Here is a 13,708-nt window from a genome sequence, read left to right as displayed (position 1 = left end):
CTTTGTTCTGAGTGAAGTTTTCCCCTTCAAGCTTAGCATAAAATTGTGTCTAGCTGAAATCAGAGATTTTAATCCTCTAAGAGGAAACTATAACTCCATAAGCATGTTATAAAATAAACCAAACAATTAAATTATAAAATTCACAGATGCTCACGAACCTTTTGCTTTGTCTTCTCCAGTTTAGATTTCAGCTTTCTTCCTCTTTTGCCAGTCCAGCCAGTCACAAATTCCGACCCTGCAATGTATTTTAAGAAAGGTCACAATTTCTCACAGGTATGAAAAGCAACAAACAGTTTCTAACTACCTCATACACACTTGCTCCTACCTGCACATAACACATACCTACATACTTACCCAAAGAGGTTTCAGCTGTAAACGAATGCTTTGTTCCTCTGTTAGATTCAAACACAAAGCCTGGCAGATCTTCTTTCAGTATTGTAGCTTGCTGACCATCGGAATTGTGAATAGCAATTTCTCCTTCTTTTAAACAGGTGAGTGACCAGTTTCCCACAGTGAGTTTAGTTGGCCCTGGTGCCGATAAAATTGGCTGGCTTGTGGTAGATGGCTTTACTTGGCTTCGAGCTCTTTGCAACTTCTCAAGGAACTCACTCCTACTTTCTATTTAAAAAGAAACAAATATTTTTTTTCTTCCAACAATTGATTCCACCATCATATATCTCAAACAATTTTTTTTTTCAAGAGCAAAACAACTGAGTACGTTCAATGCAAAATTAAGTTTGAAATTAAGGGTCTTAAAGTGTTCTAAATTTCTTCCAAGTTTATTTATGTATTTCAACAGTGATTTATACTATGACCACATCAAAGTGGGCAATGCAACTCTTTCTGAACGTTGCTATTGACAGATGTATTAATTCATCTCTACAATTATAATAGGCAGATCAAAGAAATCCATGATAAACTTTTAGTCTTGCAAAAATAATTTATGTCATTATTGCTAGCATGAACTCTCCTCAAAAGTGAGTTTTTTAGAAATAGCAATTTAAATAAATCCTCCAACAGGAAAACAGCAAATCAACTTCATAGCTTAAAGCAAGTGGAGAAAACATAGAGGCCATATAAAAGCCAGGGGGGGAAAAAAAAAAAAAAAAAAAAATCACAAAACTTTACAGAGTCTGACAATCTAAACCTGTGCTAAAAGCAACTCTGAGCTGAGATTATAACTACTTGCTCAGATTAAGTGTCACAAAGGCACCCAAAAAAGTTTTTTTATAAGCTATACTAAAACTTTTATTCATTTCCTTCATCTCAGAGCAAGTAAGAAAACCACAATTGTTACTTAATACAGTGACGTTGTGCTAATTCAAGTTATAATGCAAATGTTCCCATTCTTTTTTTAGTAATTACGAAAATTTTAAGGACCGCTGTATCTCAGGAAAATATGAAATAAAAAAAATCTAATGGCACCACATGAGACTTGATTAAAAGCTAATATTTACATGGAGATATTTAATATATGACAAACAGGATCATATCCTATTTTTAGGATATGTAGGTTATCTAGCTTGAAATTATTCCAAAGAGCTATCTCAATTTTAATTATATTTTGATATTGTAGTGATTAAAAGGCTGCACAGTACATTTGAAATGTTAATTAGCATAATTCCAGAAAATTTGATGAGTTCATAATTTCAAAAATAAAAATTCCATACAAAATAAAAATGCAGTAACCTCATTAATGTAGAGACTACATATCAACTTCAAAGTTAAGTATCCTCATCTTTCAGCATACTGATTTGATAAATACAGCTTTTGAAGTCCAAGCACTTGTAAAATAGCTGTTTTCCTTTTGCTGCAATGACTTACGCTCTAGGTTTTTAAAATTTGCCATTTTTATTGTTGTGTAATAAAAAAAAAACTCTATGCAAAAATAAATATGCACTCTTGAGGGATAACATTCTTTATTGCTTAACACTCATAGCATCCAGAGAGGTTTAATTTTGAAATTTCGTATGCAAAATTAAAATTCTGTTAATTAAACCTTTCCAAATTTCCATAATGACATTTTAAGAAATTTATTATATAGCATGTTGCACTGAATATGCAATTATTATACATGGTTGAGAATAATTTTGGGTTCCCTTAGACGGAATTTTGAGACTCACTTAAAGCTTCAGAATTACCATTAAGTTTCAATTTTTGCATTGAACTTATTTTTTCTAAAAATTCAAACAAAACAAGTATTAAGCTAATGTGGAGAGGGGTGAGTACAGACCTTCTAAAAATGTTCATAGTATGTATATATTTCCCCCTCCCACCCCAGCTTTCATGATGCAATACACACAAATTCCATTACTCAACCCTCTATATTATTGCCAGTTGTGAAGTTACTAAAACGCATACAATGAGATTAATCAGTAATGATTCAGAAGAGCAGAACATATAGTATAGTTCAGGACTTAAAGGTACTATTCTGAGTCTATTCTGTACTGTAGTAACTTTAGTTAAACTCAACAAATACTAGTTTCTTATCTCTTAAGTAAAAGAGAGGCTGCTGCACACACTCAGAGCTAATGGTTAAAGTTCAGGCAAATTACACTGCAATGTCACCACTCTTAGTAGATGTCTATTTGACAAAAAAATTGCAAGAAGCCTCACTTAACCCTAAGTTTAGCTCCTTCCCTCCCACAGTATCCATGCTAGGTATCTTGTTCAAAAACTCACGATTTACTCAATTTTGTTTAAAAGACTGATATGAAGAGATACATCTTAAATTCCCAATCCAACCTTTTTTTGTTTTAAGTTCTCTTCACTCCAAATTCATCTGAGCTGTCCTCATTCCACTTATCTTGTACAGAAATAGTAAAATCCCATCCCCATGCCCACATCATTTGGAAGGAAGAAAGCAGAACTGGCATTCAGGGGCTATGACAATTTAAGAAATTAACCTCATGGATCTCCTCATATCATATGATAAACAAGCATCTCAACACAGAAATCATTTACCTTTTAAGGTATTAGCCTCATTAAAAAGAATGCAAGGAGACATCTTCTGACCAAAACAAAAAAAATCTCAAAGTGGTTTCCAGCTGTGTCATAATCTAGAAACACACTATATCACATTTTATCCTCATGCCCCAAAATTGATGGATGAAGTCATTAGCACTTCATTTCTATCCTGAATCATAATATGTTCTGTTATTTCACTTAATGGCTTGTTGAAGTCATAATATTGCAAAGCATTTTATGCCTGCTGGTTCATAAATGCATGAACTGTTGCAAAAAAGATGAAACAATAAAGGAGGGTTGTTTCTGCATCCAGAACAAGTTGTGTATTCTGTACAGAAAATTAAACCACCTGTGCATTGCCAGTGCATAAGGTCTGTTCCCTTATCCTCTCTCCGACAAACAATTAAGACACTGTAATTTGTTTCCCAATCTCGATGAGAAACTTTGCATTACTTTGTCTTCAAATGCATGCAATTTCATTCTGCTAGCTAGAAGCAAACAACAAATTGCCATTTCACCCTGCTTTTCCTGGGACGGCCACTACAAAGTGCTTTTAATGACTGGGGTGAAAAAATTAAGTATACATGGAGAACAATCAAAACAAAACGAAGTTAATACACTTTTACTGGCAAGATGTTTACTTAACAGAATTCACCAAGGAAGTCAAGTTATGGTCACATGCTATCTGATAAAAAGCAACACAATTAACTAACCACCTTCCACCTGTTTACATCCTTTACTATTTAGTAAGCCAATTCCTGTAAAACAAAACAGCTCCAATCAAATTATATGAACAAATATAACAGCCTCAAAACTTAACTTGGACTTGAATTGTAAAGAAACTACCTGAACTATCGGATCCTCCTTCAGGGCTGCCACTGGAATACATTGTGGCCAGTTTTCCATCCAAGATAAATCTGAACCATCCGTTACTACCATTAGATAGCTCCAGGGCTGCAGCATCACTCCAGATATACAGGCAGTCCCTTCCCCTAATGATTGACCAGTCTCTCCAGTGATATGGTTTACCCTGTTGCAGTTCTTTAGCATCCTCCTGTGGTTCATCATCCTGTAATAAAATTGTGTTAAACATAACAAAAAACCCAACAAAACAAGCAAAACCAAAAAAACCACAAAACCAAAAAACCCAACCCATTAAAAAACCCAACAAAAAAACAACACACAAAACACAGACAATTTAAAAAGGCTTGAGGAGAAAAAGAATTACTCAAACCAAAAGTATAGGAACTGTACTTCTGTCTGTAAAATGTGTCTTTAAAAGTATTATTTAATATAATAAGATACTTTTAATAAGAAGTTTCCTTTCAGATACAGATTTATTTACTCAACAATAACAACAGTCTACTGCCTGGGATATCTACCTCTGTTCAAAACTTGTATTGTGAGAAAAAAAATCACAAAATGGTTGAGGTTGGAAGGGATCTCTGGAGGTCATCTAGTCCAAACCCCCGCTCAGGTAGGGCCACCTAAAGCCAGTTGCCCAGGACTATGTCCAGATGGCTTTTTAATATCTAAACAGTAAAAAAAAAACACAAACCCAAAACCCCCCCAAAAAACCCCCACCAACCCCAAAACAAAAACAAACAAAAAACCTGAAATGAAACAAAGCCACCTCAAACAAAAAAAAAAACAAAACCACACACCCCTAAAAAAACCAAACAACCCAAAACCCACAGTAAAAAAACTTAACTATGCACTTAAGGCTTAACTACAAATCTTAACTGAATGGATAACAGAAGTGTCTGTTATCCATTCAGTTCATCTGAGTGTCAGTAATATGACTGTTGGAAATTGGTAAATAACTTCAATATGCACTTAAGGTTTTCATCATGTAAAAAAATATTTTCTTTTTTATATTTTTAATATATTCCATAACAATGTTTAAAACATCTGTAATTATTTGATGCCTGTACATTGAAAGAGCTGCACTCTGTTCAGAAAGGATTAATTTCGTTCAGCCATCATTTTCAAAACACTAGAAAAAAAACACGTGTCAATCAACTTGACCACAAGTGAGCATCAATAGGAAGACTCAGCAGATAATAATGTGCTAACAGAAAATGAAGTTACAGAAAACAACAACAAAACCAATTAAAACAAGTGGAATACAGTAAGCATGAGTTGAACAACCTATCTAACTACCTACCTTGCCCTGGTCATTTTCATAACAGTGAAAATTGTACTAGAAGTGTTGATTTTACAGGAACGAATAAAGCTATCAATTCTGTACTTACCTTCTCAGGTTTAGACTCCTCTTCATTTTCATCATCAGATGACGGCCCCGCCAAAGTTGACACTTTACTAATTACACCAAGTCTAGCCAGTTGGTCTAGAAAAAGATCACCACCTTTATCCACTAAATCCCTTATGATTTGCAAGGCTAGCAAATGGCCATCATCATCATCCTGTAATACATTGGGATAGAAAAGAAATAATAAAGGAGATCTCTTTACTTAAAAATATCTTTACATATTGAACTTCACATGTCACAGATAGATGCTATAAATGCTTTAGGGTTACTTATTAACAACTATGTGGAATCAATGAGCATAACCCCCTTTTTTACACTGATCTCATAGAAGGACAACATTTTCTTTCTTCCTACCTCTTGGTCAAGAACTGTAGCTGTTATCTCAACCAGTATCGTGGGTAGATTGTGGCCAGCATCAGAGTCACAAACCTCTTTTAGCAGCGCCTCAGAACAAAAATGTATCATCTTTCTAATGAGGGCAAGACTTGCCTTCCTTTAAAAGAGATCATAAGAAAAAAAAAAAAGATTCTTACAAAGATAAAGCAAGCAGTAATCAAAGCAACAAAAAAGTTCAAGATAAAACTGCTTTTGCACTACATTTATGCATGCTTTCAAAACATTTTTTTTTTTAAATTAGTTCCAGTTTTCACTATTGGAACCAAAATTGGTTATCATTAGTATGTCCTAGATTATGTCCAAGAATAATTCACCTACTGATCTTTTTTGATTCCACACCACTATGAGTCTTATGTATTTTTCTCTCCTCAACCCTTCTCTAGGTAAGGCTATTCTACATTCTGTCTTTATACACTCTTAGTGATGGCAATTCACTTCTGCACACTTCATCTTCCTCCCAAGTATCCAGCCTTCCGTTTCTGTTACATAGTTCCTGTGTTTTGGTGAGTTCCCCGTAGTTTTAAAGTCTAAAATTACTATTAGATCATCCAGCTTTCCATATTAAGAACTACAATTAATTTGGAAGCCAATCACTTCTGTATGGTTAAAGCTGAATTTTTTATTTGACTTACTTTTCAAAACATGTTTTACCTGATTCATAAAGAAAATTTTGAAATACAGAAAGCCAACTACTTCATTCCACAATCTGCAACAACAGTTAATCATGCACAGCTTGTTAACATAGCTTATTTCCTTCATTTAAAATGACCTAGTTTAAGCTTCCTATCATCTGCTTGTGTAGAGTCTCTCTCTACAGAAGTCTCTTTTTATCTTGTATTTTCACCCCTCGCAGTACCTATGAACACTGGGAACACAAGTAAGAGATTAAGCAAATGTTATATTTGTAGTGTAAAAGGCTGAGAGATTATGGTCAGATGCAATTTATCACAACCATTATGCCACCCACAGTATTCCTCCTTAAGTATTAAATTAGATTACATTATTTTAATTCTCTCAGTAAGGGGCATCTTCTCTAGTTGATTAACACTTAAGCTGTTAAGAAGTCCTCCAAAACCTTCAAAAATAGCTTTTTCCAGTCCTTCCAATTTTCCAATTAAAGTATCTTGATCCCACTTAATTATTTTTCCTCTCCTAAATTAGTACTTTCATTATAGTAGCTACAAACAGCTGTAACCAAATACACAGTATATGCAGTCTATACAAGGTACTGTATGAACACAGTATTCTTTCATCATGCTACTACAGTCAAGACTATGCTTCTCTCTCCCACTTCTGACTAACTAACCGTATTTTTTCCAAGACACCAGTTCCCCAGAAAGGAAAAAATGCTACTTAAAATACTAAGTAAAACTTTTCAAACCACCACTTCTATTCAAACAGAAATACGTTTAAGTGTCACTTGCATTAGTTAAACTTTTAGATGTTATAATTTTTACTGGAAAAAATCCACCTTGGCTTTTTTAACAGTGTATTAAGAAATTCAAAATATGTAGGCAAATTGCCTATAATGATTATTACCTTATTGAAGGCAACATAGTTTGTTGAAATGTTTGTGCAAACACAGGCAATAATCTTTTCAAGTATATGGGTGCCATTTCTGGATCTCCTTTGGGTTCATTACATTCTTCTTCATCCTTGTTTGCATCTTTCTTTTTCTTCTCATCTCCTTTGTTAACAGGACACATCCAGTCCCCTGAAAAATATTTTTCCCCAAGATGTTCAATGGCAAAAATCAACCAACCAACCAAAAATCCCCTTCAAATAAATGTAAGAGTTTTCTTCAGTAACATCTAAGTACCTGAACAGGAATATGCATTCCTAAAAATATAAAATTTACACGTGCAAGACTTCTTCAAGAAAACTGTTTGATAACAAGTACCACCAATGACTGTTCATAGGAGAAGCTCAAAGTCCTTAAAGTAAACTAAACACATAGCCACCTGTGGCTCCAGCCTACAAAAGCCTCACGAAAAGGTAAAGTGCAGTTCCCACATAGAAAGAAAGGATGCCAAAGAAGCTACCAACGCTGACATCCTCCGAACCCACAGCAAAATCCCAGTCTAGCCCCATTCCACAGCTGAAGAACAGGACCACTAGCACTGCTTGTGCCCAGTCAGCAGTTTCTTCTGTAATCCCCATTCCTTAATGACATCTAAAATATTAAGGTTTTTATATGTACTTTGCAGGTTAAGGAAGGTCGGTCACAAAATACTTTTTTTTTAAAAATTGATCTTAATAGAGTAGAATTCAAATAATTGAATTACTTAACATACATAAGCATTTCTACTAGCAAGAGTATGGAATTAAAAACTGCACTCACCTGGAGACTGAAGAATAGCTACTACTTCACTGTGCCCCCTTTCACGAGCTTTGTCTAAAGGAGTCTTCCCATCTTCATCTCTCAAATCAGGGTTTGCACCATGTCGTAAGAGAGTCTGAGAACAAATATTTTTAAATATGAAAAAAAATTAAGATTCTTTGTTCCAAAGTAGTAAACATGTTTTTCATACATCTTTCCTACACTTTTCTCATGCTTGTAAGCAAAGTTAGAACATTACATGCTTTTTATATCTGTAGAGCTCATGTAAAATTACTTTTATTCATATCATAACAAAAAATCCCTATTTTGATAAACACTGTAAAGAACATGTAAATATTTGACAGTACACATGTTAAACATATTGCATCAAAGACATTTTGTACAGAACAAGGCAAAACGTCCGTATGCAAGGCTTTCTAAGAGTATCAGTTTAAATCATACCTTTGCTACCTGAGGTCTTCCAAAACATGCTGCATAATGTAATGAGGATGACCTCTGACCTCTGTTAACATCAGCACCCCTTTCACAGAGAAATTCTACCTGTTAAACAAGAAAAAGGAAACTATTTTTTTCATCTCTTTCTTTGCATAAATAACGTAAGTTTTTAAGATTCTGTAAAACTAATTTACCATTTCCTGAGTTCCAAAAGCTGAGGCCCAGTTTAAAAGAGTTTGTCCTACATCGTCCATAAAATTTACTTCAAAAGCTGAAAGATACAATTAAATAAAATAATTAAAGCTCCCAGAATTATGAATTAAACTTCATCAGCATTCTTTTGTGGCAGGTCTTTAAAAAATTAAGCATCATCAGTAATTCTACAGAAGTATTTATGCCTTTTGTTGCAATTAAAAAAAAAAAGCAGCATAGGAATTATTACTAGGAAGACCTGTTGTGTATGTTACAAAGTAACTGAACTTGTATATAAAGAATTTCAAGGTACTACCTAAGTATTTGTTATGACACCATAGATTATAAAAAGATACTTTATCTCATTCTCTTTTTCAGAGTATTTTTGCTTACCTCCTGTGTCAATAGCATCTATTAGTGCATCAGTATCCTTACTGCGAATGCAATCTATCAGCTGCCGATGAGAACGTTCCCCAGAACTATCCAGCCTTCGCAATCCTGGGATTCTGCCTGTAGATCCAGCACTGGATTTTGGCAGGGCTTTTCTCCCTTCGAACAGTAGCACCAAAAGAAGATCTACTAACCGCATGGTATCCAGTACACATCTCTCATCACCCTGCAACGCACTTTCTATAGAATCTGGAAGTTCAGATCTTAGGAGATCCTGGAAATAATTAAAAGTCTGAACAATAAAAAATATACAGGGCTTTAGAAAACACTATCAGAACTGGGTTTAATTTCCATATGAAATGTTTCCCTTTTTCCCCTCTTTATAAATAACCTACGTGTATGTGTTCGTATACATACATAAAATCTATAAATCTATATATAAAACAGCAACACAAATCTTGCATATATTAAAGTCCATGAAGGGAAGAACTCTATGAGAACAAAAAGCTGTAGCATAAAAGGATTTCTTACATGTGTTACTACTGGAGAGCCTCTACACAGGGTTGACAACAGGCTTACAATAGTTGACACCTGATTACTTAATTTAGAGTCTGCAGCTGTGGATGGTGCTCCAGTGCTACTCCGTCCAGGTTTGCAAGCTGAAGATGGTCCTGATGCTGTCCCACCAGCAGCTGCCATGCGAGATAACAACTCCTCAGTTAATCCATGCTTAGCTAATGGGGCTGGGTCAACTCCACGCCGTGTGAATCTGTCAGCTAATGAAGCAAAGCATCTCAGAGCTCCATCTGAAACCTAAGAAAGAAGTGCAAGAGAAGAGATGAAAAATCTGTTATTTAAGATGAGAAGAAGCTATGGGGATATTCACAAGAATACATGACACACAGAAGCAGCTGATTTCCCCGGGTTCCCTTCAAAGTCAATGAATGGAGGAGACAGGCTTTTTAAGCCAGAAACTTGGAGTTGGAACCCAACAGTGCTCTGAACTGCTCACTGAAGGACTGTATTATTGTTGGGTTTTCCCCCCACCTTTCTCTCTGTTGACGATATATGGAAATGAAAGAAAATGTTTTTCTTAGTCTGTATTTCAGCATTGTGAGCATCTCCTCAACTATATGAGCAAAACCCCAAACCAACCTAGAAAAACACATTTAATAATCAAATTGCCAAATGAATAGTGTTGGAAGCACATTTTGAAAACAGGTTTTAGTTATAGATATTGTTCTTACAGGAAACACAACTATTTATAATCCCCACTAGCAATTGTGCATTCTGACAATATAGTTTGAAAAAACCAAAAACAACCCATGCCTTGGTATTGAAATATGGAGTGCTTAACTTTCTGGTTTTTCTGATGTTAAACACTGTTAAAGCAGCTTTCTAATAATAAAACTTAAAAATCCAAGAAAATGCACTATGAGGTTTTACTTCCTAGCTTTCACACATTTACTGAATTTCAAATTTGCTCCTCAAAGAACAATGAACAAAAACTGCAAAGAAATTTTTTTAATTTATCATCTATATTTATAGAATATAAATTATTCTACTGCTATAATTTGATATTTATAATTAATAGTATGCTAATACTATGTTATATTAATTTGCTGCTTTCTATTAAAAGAAATGCTATCAAACAAGCCATTAGCTAAGGCACCAACTCAGAACACCCCAAGTATTAAACTGACAGCGACGTTTGATAGTTAAAGTGGTATTTAAAGGTCTACGTACTTCTCATAAGTAAAGAAATTTTTCAGTTGGACAAAGTAGGAAAAGCAGATTTTACCCTTAGATAACCCAGACTGTCCACTGAGCACCTGACTCAGGGCTATGCAAGTACTTTTGTAACAATAAAATACAAACTCCCAAATTTAGGTTTGTCACTAAAGGGGAAAAAAAAAAAGCAAAACACAAACAAAAACAGTGACACTGTGGAAACAAGGCTTACTGATGATCGTCTTAACAATCCAGCAAAAAATACTGCTGGCCAACTGCCCAGGAAAGGATCCAACTTCTTTTCATGTCTGCGTTGAAAAGAAGGGAGGTTTTGACTTTAACGTCTCTTTCCTCTATAGACTAAGTGTCTCCGTCTTTCAGGTCAGGAGGTTAGCACAGGCATATCAAGATGAGCTGCTGCTGGCACATTTGCCTTCGTAGATGTGCAGTAGCAAACCAGACTGGTGTCAAGAAATAGTAAAAAAAAGAAACACCCACAAAAAAACTGACAACGCCTATTCTTTACCAAGCTCTAAATTACTACAGTTCTTACTCCCTAAAATGTCATCAACTTCTAGTGCAGCCCATTTCCAAAATGATTGTCAGCTGTCACATACCAAGAGTTTAAAGACAGTTACTCATCAACACAAAGAACAAGATTAGAGTATTAGCCAGATTTCGTGAAGTTAAAATCTTAAATCTCCATTAAGTTTGCAAGGACTTGAAAAACGAAGTTTCTCCTGCATAAATCCAAAGCATGCTAAACTTCTGGCACGGTCTCTGAATGCCAAACGTTCTGATTTACCAGTACTCTTTTGCAAGGGATTTTTTCTTTAACTTGTAATGGTCACTACTCATGTCCTCTGGCATTTTGCTCCAGTTCTTTGACAGCACGATGGATAAACAATTCTGCCAATCTTTATATGATCTGTATATACTTTATGGATTTCTACCAGAACCACTCTGTCAGAAATACACAAGAAAGGTTCAGCTTATTTAACACACCGCATTAGTAGCATCAGTTTACAAAGCAAAAGAGTACTGTGGAAGGTGTTTACATTTCTTCTCACAAAGTGTAAGTTTAGTAGAAAGGTTAAAAACCCAAAACTTAGAGATAAGCTGTTCTTGGGGCCACATTCACCTGGTCTGAACTCTTCCCTCATGTGTTGTTACTAACTGGAAGCCCACACAAAAAGTGACCAAATCCAACAGTGTAAAAGGAAGGGGGGGAACAACAAAACTTTACAAAGAAAGTTACTGGGCAAGTCTGTAATACACATCAACATTCACTGTAAATCCTGAGGCTTGTTTTACACAAAACACATTTCTCGAGGATACCGGTACAGATTTACTTACTATCACCTGGGTTACTCCAATCTCAAGCACACTTATCTTAAAGCTTAACTGCTAAAAGATTAAGTTAATTTGAACTCTCATTCAGATCTCCAACAGCCCCAGCAATCGCTTTCTTTCAAACACATTATAAATTGCGAAACAGTTAAGATACTGCAGACTTATGGTCTAAATTAGCTTGCCTGAGATGATCAGTGCATTAATAAAGTTACATAATGTCTAAAAAACATGGTAGCTTGTTCTGAAATGGCTAGTGTGACAGTCCCCTGCCAGCTGGGTCTTTCAAAAAGATCTAAAAATATATAAAAAATTTAGCTCACAGGCAAAAAGATTTCGTCTCCCAAATATGATGTGCTTCATAAACCAGACTGGGCAGGTGTAGAGAAAGGAATGAGGACAGACATGGGGACGAAATAGAAACTGAGAATGATATGGATGAGAAGCCAGCCAGGGTATAGCAAAAATTTGGCTAAATAGCTATTGCAAAGCATTAGTATGACATACAGAAAAGGATTCTTCCAGTAGGAAGATAATTCCTCTGGGATTTTAGAAGGACTACTTCATCCCAAGTTAATAAAACTGCAAGAGAGAAGTGATGCTGCATTTATAGTAGTACCATTTAAGCTGGCTTCCAATGTAATATTTTAGTATTGATTGGGGATGTTTTTATTGCTTCTCTTAGTTTGGCAAAAGAAAAACAAACCAAGTTTATTTTTGTCTCTTATTTATGCTCAATTCAATACTGACTGAGATGCAGACATAGAACAATAATTACTTCATAAAGTATTTCAAAATGCACTGAAAAAAGTTTTGAGAGGTTAAATAAGATCATATTCACACAACAGTGCTTGAAGTCAAACGCTAAGCAGTATTTTTATCCTCTTGTCATCACAACTGTAAAGGAAGCTATCATAATATCCAAATATAACAACTACTATGTAAACATATAGTTGTGGAGGCTATATAAAGATACCTAGCCATTCATTTATTAAACATAATGGAAGTTAAATTCATAGCTTATTGAGCCAACTCTTACATTACCTGATGGTCTTCATGTTTTAATAAACTAGACAGTGATTCCACACAGATCTCTAATGAAGAATCCTGAGGCTCCATTTTGCCACAGAGTCTGGATACTACAGCCATAGCTGAATGCAAAGTATCTTTATGAACGAGGTGTCCACTATCACGAATGAATGTCAGAACACAATTCAACCCTCCAGCTTCAAACACAGCTCCTGACTCACGGGTACAGATTAATTCTAACACCTATGACAAAATGAAATTTAATTAGTATGAAGTACACATAAGAAGTCAGTTATTTGTTTATATCCACCTACAGAATTGGTTAATAAAATGAAACAACAGAACAAAAAAAACCCCTTTCTTCCTCAACACCCAGAAAGGACCAAAGCCGCCGGTACTCTGGTAGTTGCAGTTTTCTTCAAAAATACAGAGGCGAATACAAGAACATCCCCCAATAGCATGGTCGTAACAGGTGTTCACAAGAGACACCTAGATAATAGTATCTTTTCGTGGGAGAATTAAGTCTTTGGATAACACAACTGAGAGCTCTGAAACTTTCAAGAGTACTGTTACTCCAATGATGTACTTTCGAGTAGACTAGAACT

General features: G+C 35.1%; 1 protein-coding gene across 3 annotated transcripts in view; it reads right to left on the bottom strand.

Annotated features, from left to right (window-relative positions):
- Nucleotides 1–13,708, bottom strand: part of HECTD1 (HECT domain E3 ubiquitin protein ligase 1) — a 62,703-nt gene that overhangs the window by 29,732 nt on the left and 19,263 nt on the right. For all 3 annotated transcript variants that reach the window (XM_059820002.1, XM_059820001.1, XM_059820003.1), the window contains exons 3-14: nucleotides 13,119–13,346; nucleotides 9,525–9,806; nucleotides 8,997–9,267; nucleotides 8,606–8,682; nucleotides 8,418–8,516; nucleotides 7,977–8,091; nucleotides 7,175–7,349; nucleotides 5,594–5,732; nucleotides 5,223–5,393; nucleotides 3,814–4,036; nucleotides 355–618; nucleotides 159–235 (exon numbers count right to left, since the gene is read on the bottom strand). In XM_059820002.1, coding sequence (XP_059675985.1) covers nucleotides 159–235; nucleotides 355–618; nucleotides 3,814–4,036; nucleotides 5,223–5,393; nucleotides 5,594–5,732; nucleotides 7,175–7,349; nucleotides 7,977–8,091; nucleotides 8,418–8,516; nucleotides 8,606–8,682; nucleotides 8,997–9,267; nucleotides 9,525–9,806; nucleotides 13,119–13,346 — 2,121 coding nt within the window. The remainder of the gene's footprint in view (nucleotides 1–158; nucleotides 236–354; nucleotides 619–3,813; nucleotides 4,037–5,222; nucleotides 5,394–5,593; nucleotides 5,733–7,174; nucleotides 7,350–7,976; nucleotides 8,092–8,417; nucleotides 8,517–8,605; nucleotides 8,683–8,996; nucleotides 9,268–9,524; nucleotides 9,807–13,118; nucleotides 13,347–13,708) is intronic.

Source organism: Gavia stellata, chromosome 7, assembly GCF_030936135.1.
Source record: "Gavia stellata isolate bGavSte3 chromosome 7, bGavSte3.hap2, whole genome shotgun sequence".
Lineage (NCBI taxonomy): Eukaryota > Metazoa > Chordata > Aves > Gaviiformes > Gaviidae > Gavia > Gavia stellata.
This window is presented reverse-complemented; position numbering and strand designations above follow the sequence as displayed.